The 24518-nt window shown below is 38.8% G+C and overlaps 1 protein-coding gene and 1 long non-coding RNA gene across 27 annotated transcripts in view; both read left to right on the forward strand.

Moving 5' to 3' along the window:
• The first annotated feature begins 31 nt into the window (after positions 1-31).
• LOC136152812 (uncharacterized) lies at positions 32-10459 on the forward strand. Its single transcript, XR_010660273.1, has 6 exons — positions 32-186; positions 304-459; positions 811-900; positions 3243-3317; positions 7928-8002; positions 9339-10459. It is a non-coding gene; the product is annotated as an uncharacterized lncRNA (long non-coding RNA).
• A 2394-nt stretch (positions 10460-12853) lies between these two features.
• Positions 12854-24518, forward strand: part of SEC31A (SEC31 homolog A, COPII coat complex component) — a 59634-nt gene continuing 47969 nt past the window's right edge. For 14 of the 26 annotated variants that reach the window (XM_065914388.1, XM_065914375.1, XM_065914378.1 and 11 more), the window contains exons 1-4: positions 12855-13002; positions 21940-22022; positions 22686-22809; positions 24127-24325. In XM_065914388.1, coding sequence (XP_065770460.1) covers positions 21944-22022; positions 22686-22809; positions 24127-24325 — 402 coding nt within the window. In that variant the 5' untranslated portion in view covers positions 12855-13002; positions 21940-21943. Of the gene's footprint in view, positions 13003-13099; positions 13332-21939; positions 22023-22685; positions 22810-24126; positions 24326-24518 lie in introns of those variants that run through there. The other 12 variants (XM_065914367.1, XM_065914370.1, XM_065914371.1 and 9 more) reach the window with 4 other exon arrangements.

Below are 24518 nucleotides of genomic sequence, written 5' to 3' on the forward strand. Positions count from 1 at the left end.
TCTGGGCCTCCCCTCGCTCCTCGTTGGAGGGTGATAAGTGTATTTCGCTGCAATGGGCTCTTTTTCGTCTGGCCTGGTGAAATCCAGGGCCATCGCGTTCACTCCGAGACTCGGCCAGAGAATGCGAAGGGAGAGAGGCAGGACAAAAGTTGAGGCGGATCCAGAGGCATGCCGATGGGTATTCAGGTGCGAGCTCTGAAAGTAATGGGAGGACTAGGAAAGGATGAACGTGGCGCCCTAGAAATATTAGAACCCAAATTATTTAATGAGAGGCATGTCATTTTCTTGCACTTTATTTTGCAGTTCTCTGATGCGGAGATGATGTCGGAGCTCCTGGTATGGTAGGCATGTGGCCTCAGGATTTAATGAGAATTTAATACCAAGATAAATCGGTTTTTAATTCAAGGAGCTCTTTCCTGCAAGATCCTTTGCCACAGTGGAGATTAAGGAGGAGATAAGGTAAGAAGGTCCGGGGGGTTTGGGGGGAAGAGCACGGTCTAGTGGGGACTCGTTAATAGAAGTACTCGGAGGGGCAGGAGAGGGGGCAGTGCAGTGGTTTTGCTTGGGATGTGGGGCATCGTGGATAGTTTTCAGGAGTGAGAAGATCTTAGGACGATGTCTTTTCTTGAGCTCTTTATGTTTACGATATGAGACTTCAGTTTTTACGGAAGAAACAATGGAGCCAAGGTGGGGCGTAGTTTCTATTTTGTATCCTTGAAGAGATCCTTAGTATATCATGTAGCATCTTTCCTGCTTAACGTTGGAGGCTCATTAAACAAATGTTCGTAACTTTTTTATTTCTGTCTCTAGCTGCAAGAATGAGTCCAATATTTCCAAGCAAGGTTGTTCTTTCTCCCATGTTACTTAATCCAGATTCTGGCTGAAAAGATTCATCTCAAGGTATTGTTCACAGTTGCTTTCCATTATAATATGCTTACGTCGTATAATATGCTTACGTCGTATTAGAAATGAGATTAACATAGCTTTTACTTATGTAGTTTTGTGAAAAGGCACAAGGCCTAAGGATAATACAAGAATTGAGAAATTGGTCTATGTCTCCTTGGCTGTAAGATGTGCAAAGTATAGAACCTGGATTTAAAGCCCTGTCGTTGATCAGACTACTAGAAACTTTTCTAGCACTTAACCAATTAAGACCTGAATGAGACTAAATAGAAATAGTTAGGTTTTCAATTAAAAACTGGTTGCATTATTATTATTTTTTTTTTTTTGGGCAGAAGTTTTGTAGAAGTATGGACTGCACATATCATGTAATTAACCCATTTCAAGTGCATAATTGGATGGGTTTTAGTATATTCATGAGTTGTGCAGTGATCACGGCAGTCAATTTTAGGACATTTTCATCACCCCAAAAAGAGACTCCATTTGCAGTAGCAGTCATTCCGTACATTTTCCCTCCCCTAGTCCTTGGAAACCGCTCATGTTTGTCTGCGTGAGTGCTCAGTCAGTCAGGGTGTCCAGCTCTTTGCCACCCTTTGTAACTGCAGCCCTCCAGGCTCCTCTGTCCGTGGGATTTTTCAGGCAAGAATACTGGAGTGGGTTTTCTCCTCCAGGGAATCTTCCTGACCCAGGGATTGAGCCTGTGTCTCCTACTTTGCAGGCGGATTCTTTACCAGCTGAGTGTAGATTTGTCTATTCCGGATATTTTCATATAAATGGGATCAAAAACTAGTCTGTGCTCTTGTGACTGGCTTCATTCACTTGGAATATTTTTAAGGTTCCTTCATGTTTTCATTTATTTTTATTGCCTGCCCCAAATATTCCATTGTATGGGTATACAACATTTTCTTTATTGGTTCATCAGTTGGTGGACATCTAGGTTATTTCCATTTTGAGGGGCTGTTATGAATAATGCTGCCATGAACAACTGTGTACAAGTTGGTGTGGGGTGATATGTTTTCATTCTCTTGAGTATATACCTAAGTGTGGAATTGCTGGGTCCTACTGCTACTCTTCTCTTTACTCTTTTGAGGAAATGTCAGACTTTTTCCAAAGTGGCTGTACCAATTTACATTCCCATGAGCGATGGAGAAGAGTTCCAGTTTCTCCACATTCTCATGGGTGTGAAGTGGTATCATTGTGGTGGTTGCCCTTATTTATAAGGACTTTTTTACACATTTGTAAGAAATTTTTTAGAGGATGCTCTTTTGAGCACAGAGACAATGTCGTTCAGTCACCAAGTCAGAAACAATGTCTAAGGTGAATTTGTCTGTTCAGTCCTTAAACTAAAATTAGATAACATAAGTTTCTGCTATAATGTCACATGTTTTCTGAAAAAAAAAAAAACAAACAAACAAACTCATGCTCAGCACAATTGTACGTTTGCAGATGTAAGACTCATGGGGAAAATAAGATTAGGATTGACTACTCAAAATATATGCAGTTTGACACTATCTTTAGTGTCGGTACCAGGGAAGCACGCTTACACTCTTTCAACCCATTAAAGGTAACGTTAAATGGAGGCTTAAAGTTAATATTATGGAGTATTAAAAGACCAATACTTGTGGGTGTTGGACATTTCCAATGGAAGTAGAGCCCTGGGCGAAAGGGCTGCTGTTAAGATGGGTTCAGATGTAATCGAACCTGCTGAGAGGCAGTCATGGAGGTGGGTGCTGCTCCCAAGTGAGATCCTGTGCAGGCACTTATTTCCATTTTATTAAGCTAGAGCTGCCAGTTCAGCATCAGAATATAAAGAGGGATTTTTTCTTTCCTGCTGAATTAGTTCATGAGAATGTAGCTCTCAAAGTCTTGACAGTATTTGTCTATTTATTAATTACTGATGGGTTTCAGAAAACTGCAGTGCTTGGGAACAACTTAATTAAATTTAATTAAATGCACATCTACTAAATGAAAGTAACCAACTTTCTTTACAGCCACAAGGGGCCGCTACTCTGGGTAGCACGCAATCCCTTGTAAATGGAATCATTGATGTTGAGTTTTATTTATGTGTTTTTACATTTGCTAATAAGCTTTATGTACTTTCAGTGCTATTTTTTTATTGTTATACTGGTCACACTGAAGTTCTTGATTTAATCATTTGATTGTATCTTTGCTTCCTTTGATAGCTTCATATCCAATGATTAAACATTTTCACTGCTGTTCACATAATGAACTTATGTGATTATTGAATATGTGAATGAGGATATGTAAGCTGTATTAAAGATGTTATTTGTAGAAAGCATTGACCAGTGCAAAAAATAATTGGAAATAAAATATCTTTTCAGGAATTACATTATTGAAGATGTCAGAAAAAGATTTTCTGGATCTTGGAAGAGAATTACTAAAACTGTTCAGGGAAGGTAGTATGATATCTTTCTTTTTTTAACTTATTGAGTATTCCTGGCACCAAAGCAGTGAACGGGAGGAGAGGATGGTCCAAGTAAAAAATAGGTTTATAAAGGATTGAGTGAAATCCGATTTTCTATTTTATGTTATGAAATCTCATTAATTGCTTCAGTTCAGTTCAGTCACTCAGTCATGTCCAACTCTTTGCAACCCCATGAATCGCAGCATGCCAGGCCTCCGTGTCCATCACCAACTCCTAGAGTCCACCCAAACCCATGTCCATTGAGTCGGCGATGCCATCCAACCATCTCACCCTCTGTCATCCCCTTCTCCTCCTGGCCTCAATCTTTCCCAGCATCAGGGTCTTTTCCAGTGAGTCAGCTCTTCGCATCAGGTGGCCAACGTATTGGAGTCTCAGCTTCAACATCAGTCCTTCCAATGAACACCCAGGACTGATCTCCTTTAGGATGGACTGGTTGCATCTCCTTGCAGTCCAAGGGACTCTCAAGAGTCTTCTCCAACACCACAGTTCAAAAGCATCAATTCTTCGGCGCTCAGCTTTCTTTATAGTTCAGCTCTCACATCCATAGATGACTACTGTAAAAACCATAGCCTTGACTGAATGGACCTTTGTTGACAAGTAATGTCTCTGCTTTTTAATATGGTGTCTAGGTTGGTCATAACTTTCCTTCCAAGGAGTAAGCGTCTTTTAATTTCATGGCTAAAGTCACCATCTGCAGTGATTTTGGAGCCCAGAAAAATAAAGTCAGCCACTGTTTCCACTGTTTCCCCATCTATTTGCCATGAAGTGATGGGACCAGATACCATGATCTTAGTTTTCTGAATGTTGAGCTTTGAGCCAACTGTTTCACTCTCCTCTTTCACTTTCATCAAGAGGCTCTTTAGTTCTTCTTCACTTTCTGCCATAAGGGTGGTGTCATCCATGTATCTGAGGTTATTGATATTTCTCCCGGCAATCTTGGTTCCAGTTTGTGCTTCCTCCAGCCCAGTGTTTCTCATGATGTACTCTGCATATAGGTTAAATAAACAGGGTGACAGTATACAGCCTTGATGTACTCCTTTTCCTGTTTGGAACCAGTCTGTTGTTCCAGTTCTAACTGTTGCTTCCTGACCTGCATACAGGTGTCTCAAGAGGCAGGTCAGGAAGTCTGGTATTCCCATCTCTTTCAGAATTTTCCACAGTTTATTGTGATCCACACAGTCAAAGGCTTTGGCATAGTCAATAAAGCAGAAATAGATGTTTTTCTGGAACTCTCCTGCTTTTTCGATGATCCAGCGGATGTTGGCAATTTGATCTCTGGTTCCTCTGCCTTTTCTAAAGCCAGCTTGAACATCTGGAAGTTCACAGTTCACATACTGCTGAAGCATGGCTTGGAGAGTTTTGAGCATTACTAGCGTGTGAGGTGAGTGCAATTGTGCAGTAGTTTGAGCATTCTTTGGGATTGCCTTTGGGATTGGAATGAAAACTGACTTTTCCAGTCCTATGGCCACTGCCGAGTTTTCCAAATTTGCTGGCATATTGAGTGCAGCACTTTCACAGCATCATCTTTCAGGATTTGAAACAGCTCAACTGGAATTCCATCACCTCTACTAGCTTTGTTCGTAGTGATGCTTCCTAAGGCCCACTTGACTTCACATTCCAGGATGTCTGGCTCTAGGTGAGTGATCACACCATCGTGATTATCTGGGTCATGAAGATCTTTTTGTACAGTTCTGTGTATTCTTGCCACCTCTTCTTAATATCTTCTGCTTCTGTTAGGTCCCTACTATTTCTGTCCTTTATCGAGCCTGTCTTTGCATGAAATGTTCCCTTGGTATCTCTAATTTTCTTGAAGAGATCTCTAGTCTTTCCCATTTTATTATTTTCCTGTATTTCTTTGCATTGATCACTGAGGAAGACTTTATCTCTCCTTGCTATTCTTTGGAACTCTGTATTCAAATAGGTATACCTTTCCTTTTCTCCTTTGCTTTTCGCTTCCCTTCTTTTCACAGCTATTTGTAAGACCTCCTCAGACAGCCATTTTCTTTTTTGCATTTCTTTTTCTTAGAGATGGTCTTGATTCCTGTCTCCTGTACAATGAACCTCTGTTCATAGTTCATCAGGCACTCTATCAGATCTAGCCCCTTAAATCTATTTCTCACTTCCACTGTATAGTCATAAGGGATTTGATTTAGGTCATACCTGAATGATCTAGTGGTTTTCTCCACTTTCTTCAATTTCAGCTTGAATTTGGCAATAAGGAGTTCGTGATCTGAGTCACAGTCAGCTTCCAGTCTTGTTTTTGCTGACTATAGAGCTTCTCCATCTTTGACTATAAAGAATATAATCAATCTGATTTCAGTGTCGACCATCTGGTGATGTCTGTGTATAGAGTCTTCTCTTGTGTTGTTAATTAATTGCTTACTTGGGGAAAAATTAGTAACAGGAGAAGGAAATGGCAACCCACTCCAGTGTTTTTGCCTAGAGAATCCCGTGGACAGAGGAGCCTGGTGGGCTGCTCTCCATAGGGTCGCATAGAGTCGGAAACGACTGAAGTGACTTAGCAGTGCTTATTCAGTTGTATTAAATGTTTTGTATGTGCACAATTTTTTGTTTCTAACACATTTTTCTCAACTATGAAAGCAAAAATAGAAGTTTTGCCGTCTAGAACTGGTATCGTCCTTATTGAATACCTATCTTTTGTCAGAGTTTTAGCTAGTTTTACATTTATTTGTCATCCCGATATAATAAAATGTATTTCTAGTAATTGACATATTCTTGCTGAATTTTTCATCCTGTTGGTTCACCCTTTGTTCTTCAGAAGGTCTTGGGATCTTGAAATTATTGGTGACTGAGTATAAGTCAGTTCTGAATCCAGTCCTTTCCCATGAATTTTGGACCTTTTCAGCTAATTCATAAGCTGTACGTTTTACTTTTTTGGATATGGATTATGACCTCCTGGGACTTCCCTTGTGGCTTGGTTGGTTAGGATCTGTCTGCAATGCGGGAGACCTGGGTTCAATCCCTAGGTTGGGAAGATCCCCTGGAGAAGGGAAAGGCTGCCCACTCCGGTATTCTGCTCTAGAGAATTCCATGGACCATATAGTCCATGGGGTTGCAGAGTCAGACACGCCTGAGCGACTTTCACTTCACTTCTGACCTTCTGTGTTAGTGTTTATTGCTGTGTAACAGGTTGCTCAATGTTTGGCGATTTAAAACAAACACTGATCAAACAGTAAGGACAGGAGGTAGAGACAGACCTCAGCTTCCGAACTGTCTTCAGTTTGCAGGCCTCCATTCCCTGATGGCTGTTGCTGAAGGCTTCGGTTCTTCACCATCTGAACCTCTCCATCGGCTGCCTGAGTGTTCTTACCACGTGACAGCTGGCTTTCCCCAGAGGGACTGGTCTGAGAGAGAAAGGCCAAGACGGATGCTTATCTTTTAATACTTTTTTTTTTTAATATGCTTGAAAGTGCCCAGACGTCGCTCCTGCCCTGTTTGTTGGTCTCAGTGTGGTTTAGGTGGGCACTATACAAAGGTGTGACTCCCAAGAGGTGAGGGGTCATCAGAGACCATCTTGGAGCCTGACTGCCTCTCTGTAATTAAATACTTTGATTGACTGCTACTGTTGTTGGACCCATCTCCCCTCTCCTAATTCCTCCTAAGTGGACGTTGTTAGACAGGCTCAGTAGCACTAAACCGTAGATAGAAATCGTGTATCTTTTGCCTTATTTTTCTTGGGGTGCAGAATGACTTGGTAAAGTTGAAATTTCTATTTAAAGTATTTCAAGGAATGTAGTCTGATTGTTTGTAGGCAGTTTCACAAATATTTGACATAGGATGGAGTCAAAATGCAAATATGCAGCAGCAGAATTAGAGCAGTTTGCCCTTTTGCCCCAAGGGGTGAGTATACATCCTTTTCTTTCTGCTGCTAACCACCACCCTGGTCCCTCTGTCCCTCTTACTGAGCAAAACATAGACCTTGTCAAGCAGTCATAATGTTCCAAATGGGCAGAATTCTAATTAGTTCTGGAGACTTGTAATCTTTTGAGTCTTTTCCCATCATCACTGCTTGAAAGTTCTTTGTTAGTGGAGATGACTCTTCCACTTTTTAAAAATTTTAGTGTTTATGATCATTGGAAACCTTGTCTGATAACAAAGACATTATGCACAGAGCGAGGCATATCCAGTTTGGGGATGTGTTAAGGTATGGGTACTCTTCCATTATCAGGGTTAATGGTGAGAAGACACCTCCAAGTTAGCATAAGCTAACCTGTACAAAGTAGTAAATGACATGCTTGAAATTATCTTTGTTATGAGTTTTTTCCAGTCATAGTAAAATTGGAAGTCTTAGCTATTCTACATGAGAAAACGGAAAACTATAGAAATGTGCATTTATGTATTTTTAAAAGGGAACTAAGCAATAAAAACTTAAAACTAGAGTTTAAGTGGAAAGTAAGTACAAATGTCCAATGATTAAACTTTTTCACTGCTGTTCACATCATGATTTGTTGTGATTAATGTATGTGAATGAGGACATAATGAAGAAAAGAAAATCATGAGGCATATAGTTAAGATGTGGTTTTTGTACTTTGACTTGCCTGTAAATGTTTTTCGTTTTAGGAATAAAATTGAAGGGTGTTTTTCTTAGAGAACACCATGTGTGAGATTTATCAAGAATTCAAAGATTTATATAAGGTAAGAAGTTTATAAATTTTTTTTTAAGAGTAATTTTATTTAATTAATATATTTTTTGGCTGTGCTGCACGGCATGTTCAATCTTCCTAGCCACAGATTGAACCCGTGCCCTCTGCACTGGAAATGCAGTCTTAACCACTGGACCACTGGGAAGTCCATATGCACTTTTTTAGTTTTGACAAAAGAAGACCAAAAAAATCTGACTTGAGAAAAAAATTGGATTTTGTATTCGTTATGTATTGAGCATAATGTGGATATTTAAGTAAAAATTTTCCTTATTCAGCTTTCAAAGATAAAAAATATTATATCAAAGATAGTGTAATTTTCATTTGATTCAGGAGAGGCTGTTGGGTGGGTGGGGGGTGGCAGGACTTTTAACCTTGATAGTCATCTTTTTAAAAAGAAATAATGATATAATTCTTTCAGGCGCTGAAATTCTTAGAGGTCATATATTCTGGGGTTTAAATTGGCTGAATTATTGGATATTCTGTGAATAATTCTTTGATATGCCAGTGGATGACCATCCTTTTACTTGAGCTTTGTTCAGGAACAGTAGACAGGCAGGTAGTCAGAGCTGAGAATCTCAACCCTAATACCAGATTAACCTGCTATGAATTAGGCATGGTATCTTGTGGTGTTTCTCAAATTTAACTAAGTTAATTTTCTATTTCTTAGTTTTGATATAAACTTTATGGCCCTTAGTGATAAGATATATGAAATAAATGCATTCAAAAACAGAATTTAAACATTAATGGGCTGGATGATACTGTTCTCCAGAAGTAAACGTAGTACTGGCTGCTGTTGAGTAAGTTTTATATACACATGGTCTTGTGCCTGTGATTGTGAAGATTTACAATCTGGACAACAGTACAGTTATCCAGAACATTAATCTTCTGCAGTCCTTAAGACTACTGAAATGAGGGGAGGGGCTCTAAATTCTCAATAAATTTATACACTCTAAAGGGTGTTTTTGGACTATCTGCAAATCCTTATTTGAAGAATTCTATATAACATTATCTCCAAATATTCTTCCAGTGAGTATTTCAGAGTCTAGGAATTAACATTCTTTTCAGGAAAACTTCAGTTTTATTTGATCTAGAACTTGGCTTGGCTAGTAGTTCAGTAAAGTGGGTTAAAAGATGACTATTTTTTGAATTACCAACGCAAGTTTTTCTTTTTTAGATACAGGTCCTTTGCGCCATTTCAACATGCGTGAATCAGTTTTCAGACTGACCCACAACACACAGCACCTGACCCACAACACACAGCTGAACTTTAAGTTGTCACAATATTAACTGAATTATTGCATAAACTTGGCTATCTCTCTTTATTCCAGAATCATTATGCAAAGAAAAGGTGTGCATGAAGAATGGATGGTAACAGAAAAAAAGAAAATGGTAACAGTTACATCACTTCTTTCAAAATCTTGGTCGTTGACCATCTATTAGTTACACAGATAGCAAAGCGTGTAACTGTTGCCTCCTTGTCTCCCAGTGATAAACCCATGGAACATTTTACAAAAATGGATATTCAGAAGAGGGAATTAGTCAATAAATATGACTGAACTACAAAGAAATGAAAAGTGGTTAACACTGCAGGTAAAATTAGAAGCTTTGAAAATGGCCACTGCAAAGGAAATATAGGACGATATCATGACCTACATGAAACAACAGTACAAGCCACATTTTAAGAGTCTGATGAATATAAGAGCAAGATAAAGTTGGTTCAACATCTTTTAGTGTAAAATTTCACCAAGAACAGAAAGCTGCTTATGGTTGAAATGGAGCGTTTACTTTTCCTTTGTAGTGTAATCAAGAACAAATACCAATCAGTTTGGCATTGAAGTTAGTTGCTACATTGAAGGAAATAGTAATTACAAGGACATCTATTTACTGCCAGTAAAGGCTGGTTTCATCTCAAAGTCAACACAAATTAATGGTAAACTACCTAGTGAAGCTACAAACTCAGATAAGGATGCTACTCTGAAATGTGCACTAAGATTCCAAGAATTACAGGCAGTCCTTGCTTTGTACAATAGTGAGAGGCTGTACTGTGGAAAAACTGCAGGATTTGGATGGGATGTAAATGGAGATGAAGATGACTGTGATACTGCTGCCATTCAAGAAACAGTTCTAGGTATGTAGGAGGCAGAGCTTAGTGAAGTTTTATGTGAGGAAAGCAGTCGTAAACAATGAATGCGTCTCAAAGAAGTGATGCTGTTGAACAACTTCACATTGAAGGAACTCGCAGAGCTGTATCATGATGTTGACTGTTAAAAGATAAAATTTTGGAAGCTGATTCAAAGTTGGAAATGAGTATGACAGTTTGCCAAGGCATAGATAAGCTGCCTTGGCATCTTACTCCATATTATTAGTTTTATAATGAGAAAGCAAGCACATTTCAAAACTACTTGAGACATATTTTTTTATAAAGAAATAAAACATAACTTTCAGTGTCTCTAGTGGTTTGTTTTGACCTTTTTTTGTTTTGTGGGGGAGAGTGTTGAGGTTTTGTGTTTTTTTTTTTTGGCTGTACCATGTGGCTTGTGGGACCTTAGTTCCCTGACCAGGAATTGATCTTAACCCCACAGTGAAAGCCACAAATCCTAACAACTGGACTGCCAGGGAATTCCTAATGTTCGTAGTGTTTTAAATGTTACTTTTAAACCATAAATTACACAAAAACTTATAATTACATTTATAACCAACATCAAGAAGTTTTTTAATGTTTTGCCAAGTCACAGAATAATTGTTAAATATTAACAATTACTGTTAATCCCATAGATTAAGACTTTACACCATTTCGGCTTTTGTAGTCAAAGGCAGAACTGCCTGCCTCTAAAACAAGGTGAGGAGTTTTTATATTCAGTCAGACATAAGTGCATCAAGCCTAGAACTGTAAGCTTTATCATAACCAATTATTATTGACACTTTTCACATTGTATGCTACTGTATCAAGTCTTTGAAATAAAAGTCATTTAGACTTTGCAGGCAAAATCCTGTCTAACAGAATGAAAGAGAAATTCACTCAATAGCATCCAACTCTGACTCCATAGACGAGCTCACCAGGCTCCTGTCTGTGGAATTCTCCAAGCAAGAATACTGGGGTGGGTTGCTATTTCCTTCTCCAGGGGATCTTCCAGACCCAGGGATTGAAACTGGGTCTCCTGCATTGCAAGCAGACGGATTACTGGCTGAGCTAGTAGGGGAGCCCCCAGATAAGGTACGACTTTTAAGTCGGGTTTTTATTGACACCATTTTAGGTAAACTAGTCCTTGGAATGGTAAGTGAAAAATGGAAGGCTTTTTAGAACTTGAAATGAAAACTATCCTAAGCCTCTTGAGTAGGTCTACTTCAGCCTTACAGAACTAACTATATTTGCTTTTTAAACTGAATCAGAAGTGCACAACACCACTAAATGGTTTTACAAGTGATACCAAAATCTTGTCTCTGTGCACTGATGCTGAACAGAAATAGCATGGAAGAGAAATAGTGGCTTTATTTCTTTGCCAAGCAAAGAGGGGACACAGTAGGCTAGCACCTCAAAACTGCCTCCTTTAGGGAATAGGGAGAGGCTTTGTATCTCAATGAAGGTCCTGTTTTGTTTTGTTTTTTTTCCTTTTGCAAAATTTCACAACAGCCACAGCTGGCATCACACACTCAGTAATCAGGTCATGTCTCCCTGAAGTTAAAACAACCTGTGACCTTTTTTGAAATGGTACAAGAGAATGTAGGGGGAGAAAAACGCCAGATGCAAAGTATAATTCATACAGAATCAGAGTGATTCGTTTTATCTTTGTGAGGGACAAGTCTAGCAGCTAAAGAATAAACAAGATTGCTTAACTCTAGCAGTCCTGTTTGGCTGGTATGTGCCCAAGACCATTCACACATTTATGTTTTTGCTACAACAATATAGTGAATATAAAAACGTGCCTACTCTTAAATACGAGAGTTTGCTATATTTTACTTCACTTCCAGTGAAGGCGTTTAGAAAAGACCGTTGACTGCTGTATTGGGAAGAGAACTGCACATGTACAGGCTCTGGCGAAACCAGTCAAGTTACAGTGTGACAAATGTTAACAGGTCTCAAATAGTATCGCAGGACACTAGCAGGATACTAACTATAGTACCTTATTCTCTCCACTGTGCCTCTAGGGGCTTCCCTGGTAGCTCAGCTGGTAAAGAATCTGCCTGCGATGTAGGAGACCCCGGTTCGATTCCTGGGTCGGGAAGATCTGGAGACGAAAATGGCAACCCACGCCAGTATTCTTGCCTGGGAAAGCCCATGGACAGAGGAGCCTGGAGGGCCAGTCTATGTGGTCGCAAAGAGTCCGCCATGACTGAGCGACTTTCACATTCATGCCTCTTTAGAGTAACAAATCAAGCACGTCACACAACAGCCTTTGGGTATGACCAGATCGTTTGGTTCTGAAGAAATTCTCAATAAGCAATACCGTTGAACCAAGTAAATAACTAAAAGAACCCAGTAACAGTCTTGTTTGTAATAAGGCCCTTGCAGCCCGATTTTTCGGTGGCCGGTCGCGTCTGCAGCGTGGCGGGGGCCGCTGACGTCTCACAGGACCAGCGCTACGTGGCGTTTCTGCTGGCCGGGGCCGGCCTCCCGCCAGACAGCTACGCCCAGCAGGACTTCTCTTTCGCCATCATCCTGGCCACCGCACGCCGCCCCTCTGAACTCACAAGTGCACGCGCAGCGCGGAAGCGAGTCCTCCCCGACTCCCACCCCCTGCATAACCCCAGCCCGGCCCGGCCCCGGCCCTGGCCCCGGTCCCGGAAGTGCCGTGGCGGGCCGCGCACCGGAGTGGGCGGGGCGGGGCATCGCTCCCGGAAGCGTCGGCCAGCCGGCTGGGCGGGGCTGCGGCTGCCACGTTGGAGCGGAACGTGGAGGTGGCCCCGGCCAGGAGGAGGGGCGGCGGCGAATGCTGGGAGAGTCCGCCTGGCGCCGCGCTCACGCAGGAACCGGTCGCCGGGGGTCCCCGCCAGGTGCGTCCTCCTGTGCCCTCCTGTCCTCTTTGCGGGTCCTGGGGCCTTCGGGGAGAGCCCAGGCCCACGCCGCTATCCCGATCTCGGTCTCCTCTGGTCCCCGCCAGCCTGTGGCCCGGTCTCCGGCGGCGGCGCGCCCGGGTCTTCGTTTCGGGCCCGGCGGGACAGCGCTCGGCGTCGCGGCTGCTTCGGAGATCGCGCCGGCCCGCATCCGCCGACGTTTCCTCCTCTGGGCAAAAGCACCCCCGAGGCTTGATCCAGGGTGTCCAGCCGGGGCGCGTAGCTGGCGTCTGAGGTTAGGACACCTTCGGACCCTGGTGCACAAAGAGGTGCGGTCCCCAAGGGCGGAGGAAGGAAACAGACCTCATCAGCTTTACCTTGGTTGACTTTAGTTTGGGATTTTTTGTTATTATTTGAGCTGTTGCCAGATTTAAAGGTTTATAGGTTTTAACTACAGGCTACTGTCACTTAACTGGGATTGTTTTACTTTAAGGGCAGTCGCCGCCGGTCGCAGCCTGTACCTCAAAGGAAGTATTCAGTGTTGCATGTTTTTGCTACTGATTTACTCTAAGAGGTTATGTTACGGGGGCAGGTGTAAAATAAATCAAAATGCTGCCTGGGCTTGTGGGCATTATTAACTTTTTCATGACTCAGGGAACTAATTTTACCCGGGTCATTCTGAAGTTTCAGTGATGGTCTGTGACAAGTCCTTTCTGCGAAACTGTCTTTTCTAACCACAGAATACTGAAATTGATTGTCTTTGTGGGCAACTGTAACTGTTTAATCAGTAGTTAGAGCTTCGTCCTTGAATCATACTATCTGATGATTTCTGTACGTAACGATTGTTCTAGAGTTGGCTAAAGTTTACTTACCTTTTCTTAGTGGTTCTTCTGTGCTCCTGTTTTCTCATTTCTCTCTAATTACAGCCCTGGGAATGGTTTGTAGACCCTTAGGAACTTTTGGATAAGTTGAAGTATTTTTGTTGCTCTGAATTAATGTTACACACATCTGAGATTATTTAGGAAATGTCAAGTTTGAAATGGATTTCCAATTATATAACTTCATTTTATATAAGCAGGTTATTTTCTGAAACAAGTAAGAACAGAAAGAAACTTGTAAACTATAAAGAGCAATGATTCTTAATCTTTTGGTATTACTCTCGCTCTCTCTCTTTTTTCTAGAAGTATTTTGATTTTATTTTGTTTTCTGATGTTCTTTTGATATTTATGTATTTCTAAATTTTTGTTGGAGTGTAGTTGCTTTACATTGTTGTGTTAATGTCTGTTATGCAGCAAAGTGGATCAGTTATATGTATACATGTGTCCCCTCCTTTTTGGATTTCCTTCCCATTTAGGTGACCACGGAGCATTGAGTAGAGTTCCCTGTGCTGTTCAGCAGGTTCTCCTTTCTCCTTAGTTATCTGTTTTATCCAGAGTATCAAGAGTGTGTGTATGTCAATCCCAGGCTCCCAGTTCACCCCATCCTCCTTCCCATCCTCCTTCCCCCCCACCCCCTTGGTATCTATAAGCTTGTTTTCTAGATCTGTCTCTATTTGTGCTTTCAAATAAATTCATCTGTACCATTTTTCTAGATTCCACATATAAGCGATATTATACATTTTGTTTTTCTGACTTGACTTCACTCTGTATGACAGTTTCTAGGTATATCCACGTCTCTGCAAATAGCACTATTTCATTCCTTTTGATGGCTAAGAAGTATTACCTTGTGGGCTTCTGAGGTGACTCAGTGGTAGAGAATCCACTTGCCAATGCAGGAGATGCAGGTTTGATCCCTGGGCTGGAAAGATCCCCGGAGAAGGAAATGGCAATCCACTCCAGAATTCTTGCCTGGGAAATCCCGTGGACAGGGGAGCCTGGCGGGCTACAGTCCATGGGGTCCCAAAGAGTTGGACATAGATTAATGAGTAAAGAACAGCAATGACATTGTATATATCACTCCACTCTCTTTTAAGGATCTGATGAAACTACTCGATCATCTTCCTAGAAACATGCACGTACACACATACAGGATTTTCTGTATAATTTCATGAGTTTTATACATTCCTAATTAGAGATTCTTATAAAATGATATTTTAAAATTATTACATTGTTTTTCTAGAAATGTCATAATTCTTAACATTTCAGGGACTTCCCTGGTGGTCCAATGATTGGGACTCCACATATCTCCAGTAGGGTGGAGGGGAGGGCACCGATGGAATCCCTGGTTGGGGAACTGGGGATCCCATATACCATGTGATGTGGCCCAAAAGAGGGTTAATTTCAGCTCAGAAAGTTTTGTTTATTAAGACTGCAGATAAGTGTGACACTATTTAGTTCAATGACCAGTGCACAGTTGCGTCTTTGATTTGGTTTTGGCTGAGTGAGATGAACCTAGACCATCAGTAGCATTAAATAAACTCTCTGGAACAAATGTGCCCATCTTAATGAGGTATCTTGCCCACACAAGGTGAATTTTTACTAGAGACAGTGGCAGCTGGGTATTGTGTTTCTGGTTTGGGAGTCAGAGTTTCCAGTTCTGCTACCTCTTTCACTTTTTACTTTCTGAGGTTTAACTCAGTGCTCCATGTATGATAACACTGTGAGGTTGGAGCTTTTTAGAGGTTAGTGCTATTGGGTTTTAGTGGGTTTGCTTCACAAAATCAGCTTTTAGAAAATGCAGGGGAAAAGTTTCATTTCACTGCACACAGTTGTTGTGGAGAGAAACTTGGATGAATAAATAAAAGTTATAGTCTAGATCGTAAATTTTCTTCAGTAGATGTTTCTTCTGAAGATTCACTGGGGTAAACATTTTAAATGGTGACTTTTGTATTAGCTGCCGTTTACAAGCATTTATTTACCAGGTGCCAGGCACTGTTCTCTGAATTCTCACAGCAAACCTATGGCGTAGATGCTTTTATTATAGTTATTTTACCAAATGGTTAGCCGAGACACACACAGATAAAATTACATACCAAAAGTCAGAGGTAGGACACGTGGAACTGGGATTTAAACTGACAGTGTTGGCTCCAGTCTCCACACTTTAACTGCTCTTCTTTTGGTACTGTCTTACAGGGGGCCTGTGTGAACAAACCATGGTCCTCACACTTTTATTTTCATGTTTTCACAGTGATTACGTTCTGTGCAAAATAGTTCCTAATGAAATAAATCTGCGTAGTGTGAATTCTGATCACATACAATATTGAAAAAAATTACATAGAGAATTCCCTGGCAGTCCTGCAGGGTGATGCAAGTTCGATCGATCCCTGATCAATTAACTAAAATCCCACGTGCCACGCAGCATGGCCAGATAAGTAAGTTAAAATAAAAATATGTCATAAAAAACTACAGAAAGTTTTTAAAGCAAGTCTTACTTGGGAAATTGACATGGTTTAATCTAAGACTTCTTCATATTTTTAAGGAAACTAGTTACAACTAAATGATCAATTGTAAGAGAAGAAAATACACATGTATCTGATGAAGCTGTATTTTCATAGTATTCTTAATAGTTTGAGAATGATTGTAGCTTATGATATTTTTGTTTAATTAGATTCAAACCTTAATGTAGTTTAGGCCATTTTATGTAGTTCAAGGCCATTGTTGTAGTAGAATATGGGTTTTTTTTTTAAACGATGGTATTTAGACCTTATGTTCAGTACAGTGTATTAAGTGGAACTGCTTCTGATGGCACATTGAGTGCTAAGGCCAAGAAACAGATTTTATAAATGCTTTGAATTCCCTCTTAACTCTTTTATGTTCTTGTAAATTAGTCTCTCTCTTTCAGTAAAGTTACACATTAACTAAATGCTCCTGAATTCCTGTAGCCCTTGTACCTTTCCTTCTGGAGCTATTGTAATTATATTCAATTGGGTTTAAAATATATATGTATATATATGTAGCTATTTTGTTTTCAATATTAAGAATTATTCTAAAGGCATTTTAGGAAACCTTTTTTTTTCCCCAAGCAGTACTTTGCCACTTTTTAAATAAGAAAAGATCCTTTAAACAGTTAAGAATTTAAAAATTAAATATTTTACTTAAAATTGATCTTTTTAGCGCTTCAGTCTTTTTGTATTCCTCTAAATATAGACATTCAGAATCAACCAATGCATATCTCACCCTGTAGTAAACAATTTTAGATCCCAAAAGAGTAAAAGTTGTCAGACTTGATTGAAAACAAGACAGTATTTGTCCATGTGGTGAAACAAGATGACCAAATAAGATGAAACAAGATGAAATAAGCTGATAAAACAGGCAGTGGGAAAATATGTAAACAATATGTACTAAGAGAATGTTATAAAGTTTTACCAAGATAAATGAGTTGCCTAAAGTGTGGTACAGGCAAATACAAAGAGTTTAGATCAGTGTCCATTGGATCAGTGGAGCCGGTTTCATGAAGGAGATGGGACTTGAACTTGTTACTAAAGATTATTGACTCAGAGGAGGAAGAAGGCATTTCATATAAAGAAAATAGGCTTCTTTTTTACTTCTTAGAAAATCGTGGGGTTTTTTTTTCCTTTTTTTCTTCACAATAATCTTAGGAAACTAGATGTGCAATTTTCTTGATTAATCTCATGATAATAATAATCTTTAAAGTAGTTAGTGTATTAAAATGCTTTTTGACTTATGTGCTAGGCATTGTGTTTGGACCTCTGTAAAATATATTCTCTCGTTTGAACTTTACAACATCCCCTGAGGTAGTCACACTTTTTTTTTTTTTTTTAATTTTTCAGTGGGTTTTGTCATACATTGATATGAATCAGCCATAGAGTTACACATATTCCCCGAGGTAGTCACACTTATCCCCATCTTACAGGTGTGGAAATCAGGGCTCAGAAAGATCAAATAATGTGTAAAGGTGTCAAAAGTAGCAGAGTCAATGTTCAGGTTGAAGGACCAGAAGCCAGTCAGAGGTCCTGCCTCTTTGCAGTGTGATTCAACCTCCTAATTCACCCAGTTTGCCCGACCTCTCCCAGTTTCTAAAATTCATTTCTTCTTCCCTTAATTTCATCATGCATTGTAGTTTCTTTGTCATTCGTTATTTCTCCTAAATTTTGATTTGTTTTTATTATTAAAATTGAATACTTGAGCTTGTTGCGACAAGTGAGAGGTTGGACTCTCGAGCTAACTTCTGAGTTCAGATCTTGGCTCTGTCCCTTGCTAGCATGTTCAGATTATTTAATCTTTCTGTACCTTCCTTTTATCATCTGTTCTTCAAGTGTAAACAGTTTGACCGTGTGAGACTCAGGGCATGTTTTTAGTCTAAGGCCCTCTTAAGAAAACTATTAGAGGATGAACTTCATCCTTCAGAGATGAGTAAGAAAACTGGCAAGAGTGCTGTTGGAGAACATTGAGTATATTTAACTATTATGGACCTGAGGCTGAAACGAAAGAGGGAATAAGGAAGAAAAGATAAAATGTACATGTTACATATCTGATGATGTAGAAATTGGTCATAAAACTAAAAAATTGAGAGAACTGGGAAGAAGGAAGAAAATTGGAGGTAGGATAAATTTGTGGATTGTCTAATCTGTAATGTCTAGGAGTCAAAGGACATCATTTAAAGCAGACAAATCAGTTAGTAGAAGTATAAGCATATTTAACAGTACAAAGGTAAACACTGAGAAAGATAATACTAATGATTACAACTGTGTACTGCAGGAGAGGCAGTAAGATTATATAAGCTAATTCTGTTAGTACTCATAGTAATTAACTATGTAAAGAAATAAAGGATTTATGGTATTAAATGGAAATTATTTAAAATTATAATTACAAAGATAGGACCAGCAACATACAACAAATCAGTGCTCAGAGAAAATTCAAAGCCTAAAGAAACAGTAAAAATGGATAAGTGAAGCATTTAACTAAAAAGTTAGAAAAGCTTTTTAAAAGTGAAACTAATAAGTAAGTCCAAAATTTGACTGTTTGTAAATAGTCAGTGAAACAGGTAAGTCACTTAGCTAAGCTAATTTTTCAAAAGAGGGTAGGACAAAACATGAATATTATAAGGACTAATCACCACACACAGCACAATTAGAAGGAGCATGAGTCTATGTTTGAGTCTAAACAAATAAGAAGATTGTAAAAAAGAGTACAATAAAGGAATATCATGGGAAAGTATAATTTACTAAATTGGCCTTGGATAAAGAAAATTCAAATAGATCAATATCCATAGAATAAACAGAGAAAATTGCCAGTTACCTTCCCTTCAAAACACCAGACCCAGATTTCTCATAGAATTCTGGTAAATCCTTAAAAGAAATAGTAATTTCAATGTTGTTATCAAAAGTGTTCCAGAGCATGGGAAAAGAAGAAAACCTCCCACATTTGTTATGAACAAGTATAACACTGATACCAAAACCTGACGAAGTATGTACAAAAAAGGAAAATTATCGATTAAATCTCATTTAAGACTCTAGGAATGAAGCTCTTTTTAAACAAAATCCAACAGCTCTGTAGTAGAATCACGGTCAAGAGAAATTTACTCATGGTATGGAAAGATGATTCAATATTAGGAAGTCTGTTAGTGCTGTATTCGTAAACCGAAGGAGAAAAATCTCCAATTACCTAATGAAGAAACATTCAACAAAATTCAACACCCAGTATTTATGAATAGCATTCAGTAAGATAGTAATCAATGGCTATTTCCACATACGTGTTTGTATACATATGTATATTTATTTACTTGTACAGATGTAAGTGTGTGTACATCTGTACAGGTATATGTATATATCTCTCAAATTCCAGAACCATGCCGAGTGGTGATACAGTAGGCTTTCCCACTGCAGAACAAGACAAGACAAGAAGGACCACTGTTATCACTGCTGTTGAGTGTGATACTGTTAGCACTGGCTAGCTCACACAAGAGAAAGATACCAGAGGAGTGACAATGTGAAATGAGGAGATTGGCTCTGTTGGCCCATGGTATGAGTATATATGTGGAAAACCCAACAGAATCTACTGGAACACTATTCCAAAAAGAGAATTCGGTAAGAAAGCAGGATTAAAAATTAATGTAGCGAAATCATTAGCCTTCATTTAACAATAAGATCATGGACATAATAGTGGAAGGAAAAAAAGCCACATTTACAAACAAACCAAAAGATGAAATACTTAGGAGTAAGCAAACCCAGTATGTCAAAAAATTTCAAACAATACTGAAAAATAAAAAAGAAGACTTAACTCTAAAGACATGTTCTTGATAGGAAGATTCAACATTCTGTCAATTCTCCATAAATTAATTTATTAATTTGGTACAGGTTCAATAAAAAATACTGACAGACTCTTTTTGTCTGGAGTTAGACAAAAAGTTTCTGATTGTTTATGTAGTTTAAAAATAAACAAAAAATAGCAAAGAAAATGGGTGGGGATTATTGAAATCATACTCATGTAAAGCCTCAGTATTTAAAGCAGTGACATGCCTAGCCTGTAAATACATGGGCATAAGGAATGGTAGTCACAGAATAAATGTAAATGAATACTGAAATGTAAACCTTAACCTGTATCCTAATATGTACAGGAATATAAACCTAAATATTAAATCTAGAAATAAACTTCCTGTATCTAAAATTAGTAAGAAAAAAAAATTCAATAAATGATTTTGAAGTAATAAGAAAAAATACATACTTTGAACATATTCAATACACTGTAAACCAGGATACATTTCAAGTGGCAGTATCCATCAGAACTAAAACTACTTTTATTCTTTAACCCATCAGTTTTACCTCTGGAAAACTGTAGCTTTCCTTGCCCATAAGTGAAGTAACATGTATGTGTGGCCATTTATTTCAGCATTGTTTGTAAGAATAACAGCTCAGTTGATAAGGAATCCGCCTGCCATGCAGGAGACCCCAATTGGATTCCTGGGTCAGGAAGATCCCCTGGAGAAGGGATTGGCTACTCACCCCAGTATTGTTGGGCTTCCCTTGTGGCTCAGCTGGTAAAGAATTCGCCTGCAATGCAGGAGACCCTGGTTCGATTCCTGGGTCGGGAAGATCCGCTGGGGAAGGGAAAGGCTACACACTGCAGTATCCTGGTGTGGAGAATCCCATAGTCCATGGGGCCACAGAGTCAAACACTCCTGAGCGACTTTCACTTTCAAAAACAATTCAGGTGTTCCTCAGTAGGAGACTAAGTAATTAAATTAGGGTACATCTCAGAGTGGAATACTGTGCCGTGTGAATGCATTTATGTAAAATAACAAAGTTGTTTTCGTTGGTCATGTTTTGGCAGAATGTGGGATCTTAGTTCCCTGACTAGGGATCGAACCCACACCCCCTACATTGGAAATGTGGAGTCTTAACCATGGGACCACCTGGGGAAGTCCAGCAAAGATATATTTAATGCTATAGCACAGTATCTCCTGAGTTTTTCTACCAAAGTAGCTTTCACATAGAATATATAAAATAACAGCATATGGGATTATAGCTCGGAGTGACCATTTAACAAATTTTTTTCTGCTTTATCTTTAAAATTCTTTGGGTTTGCTATATTCACCTCTGTCTTAGTCTGTTTTAATTTAAAATTAGTTTGGCAAACTGCTCTTATTGTTGAGCAGCCCTGCTCCAGGAAAGCGCACCTTATTTATTATGTGCCTTCTCTTATCCGTGGTACACTGCCTCACATCTTATCTTGACTGAGAAGCATACTGTATGCCAAGACTAATTAACCACATGCTATCCCTGTTTTTGCACGTTTCCTTCCAGACTGATTTTTCAACTGAAGGATGATAATCTGTAAACATTATAGCCCTGTACTTGTCTCGAAATAACAAGTTTCTTTCAAATGGTCAACATTTCCCAACAAATGATCCTTAGACCAATTTGATTTATTGGCATTCCAGCATTACTATTAATGTATTGGTTTGTCCAGTATGTTTCTATGTTAAAAAATGTTCCATCTTACATGTTTATTTTATTTCCATGTGAAATGTTCTCTTCAGCAGGATGAAGTTAAAGGAAGTAGATCGTACCGCCATGCAGGCATGGAGCCCTGCCCAGAATCATCCCATTTACCTAGCTACAGGTAAGTTCAACAGAGAGAAGATAGAATGAGTCACCTAATTTCTTTTTTTCCACATCTGACTTATTTATACTTGTCCTTTAAGATTCAGGTCAAGCTTCAGCTCCTCTAGACAGCCTCTCCTTTCCTGACGAGACACATGCAACCTTCCTGTCAGCTGAGTTCAGTGGCCTTCCTACATGCTTGTACATCATAGTGTTAATCATGGTCTATTACATTTATAGCGTCTTCCTCACTTCAGAACTGTGCTCTATCTTTATTCCTCTGGTATTAAGCACAATAGATAAAATGTAAAAAAGTTAATAAATACCAATTTGAGTGAATGAACAACAGTTTTGATGCTCCATTTTTATATAAACAGAGTTGAAGTTATATCATTTGTGACTATAAGCATGGAACTGTTCTTTCAGAGGTTTATCTGTAGACTTAAAAAATTGTCTGCACTACCGACTCTTAGAAACATCATCTCTGAGCCTTGCATCAGAATCTTACTGTTGTAGTAGTGTAAGCATCTGCTCAATGGTATATGTGCTGAGATTTCAGTCATTAATGTAGCATTCATGAGTGAGATAATTGAAAAACATGCATTTAATTTCTATTTTGTATGTTTTTCTCTGAGTCTTTTTGTTTTTGCATGTGTAGTTACCATGAATATATTTTCTGTAGGAACATCTGCCCAACAATTGGATGCAACATTTAGTACCAGTGCTTCTCTTGAGATATTTGAATTAGACCTTTCTGATCCATCCTTGGATATGAAATCTTGTGCCACGTTCTCTTCTTCTCACAGGTATGAGATTCAACCTGAAATTTACATGATTATTTGATTATATGTTGTGGTTGATGCCTAGTGTGTCTTTAAGTGTTCCATTATGAAATTGTAAGGAATACCATTAGTGACATATTTTGTGAAAAATTATATGAGTTGTTTAGATAGAAGTTTAAAAATTGTCTATATGTTCTGTTGAATTTTCTTTTATTACTGACTGTTGTGTGTAAGAAGGAAAGGCTCTAGTTTCTAGTATTTTTTCCCTCATGACATAGTAGAGTTACTTTCTTTTGCTTTTTTTATCTTACCTCTTTACAGAAAAAGGTAGGCATGACTAGAAAAAAGTAGTTAGATGAATATTAAAATGTTAATAGTGATTTTCTCTGAATGGAGGTTGCTTTTTCCCCCATCTACTTATGTATATTTCAAATTACATTTCACAGAGAATTTTATTGACTTGGTTTCTGATATGATAGGTATTTAGATAGGTAGATTTCCAAGTATTTAAGCTATATAGAAGGATATTTAATTTCAGTAGTAAAATGTGCTTTATAGCCTTAGTACCTTGGCAAATTTTGGTGAAGAGATTGTACCTTGGCTAACAATACAGTTCAAATCATGGCGTCTTCCATGGGGTGGCTTATAATCATCCAAGCCCTCCCACTGTACTGGGAACCCCAGATACTTTTCATCTGGCAGTTTTTCTACTCACTACCATTGTTATATTATCTCCATGCCACTTCCATACCAAATTGTAATCTTTTATTCTCCACCGGTGGGTGGAGAATTATGTCATAATAGATATAATTTTGATATCACCTTTTTACTGTCAGAATATGTTATTTTGCTTAGAAAATTTCAGATGACTCCCTTAACTGCTTTACTATTTAACAGATGACATGTTACTGAGTACTTCTGTATTCAAATAAAATCAGGGGAAGTGGTTGATTAGCTCTATTTTTTTTTTTTTTTTTTGATTAGCTCTATTTTATAAATGAGTCAAAAGCAGCTTAGGGAGATTAAGTAACTGGCTCAGGGTCTCACAGATTCTAAATGGTAAATCCATTCTTAGGCTCTTATCTTCTGACACACAAATCAAGTATACTTTCTTGTATTAGCTGTGCAAGAGTTTTTGTACCCTTCAAGGTTACAAAGTGAAACATGAATAAAAATAAAAACTAAAATGCCATTTCACCAAGTTATATACAGTTACCAGGGATAGAGGAGAAGCAGTGTTTTTGGTGTACTTATGAAAAAGCTTAAATGTATAATTTCCAAATTATTTTCTAAGTTTATCTGACTTCAAAAAAGAGTATTTTTGCTCATTTTCTTTTAAAGGTACCACAAGTTGATTTGGGGACCTCATAAGATGGATTCCAAAGGAAATATCTCTGGAGTTCTGATTGCAGGTGGTGAAAACGGAAATATTATTCTTTATGATCCCTCTAAAATTATCACTGGGGATAAGGAAGTTGTGATTGCCCAGAATGACAAGCATACTGGCCCAGTGAGAGCATTGGATGTGAACATTTTCCAGGTTAGACTTCTGATGTTTATTCATATTTCTTGAGATACGTGCTGCTTATTTGAAATAAGTATATGAATTTACTGTGCCTCAGTCTTGGAGAAAGCTAAAACTGTGCCTCTGCAGGTTGATGAGTGAGTGTATTTGTGTGAAGAATGAAAGGTTCAGAGTTGGCTTCAGCTGAGTAATATACTAACCCCAGGGA

Source organism: Muntiacus reevesi, chromosome 22 (genome assembly GCF_963930625.1).
Source record: "Muntiacus reevesi chromosome 22, mMunRee1.1, whole genome shotgun sequence".
Lineage (NCBI taxonomy): Eukaryota > Metazoa > Chordata > Mammalia > Artiodactyla > Cervidae > Muntiacus > Muntiacus reevesi.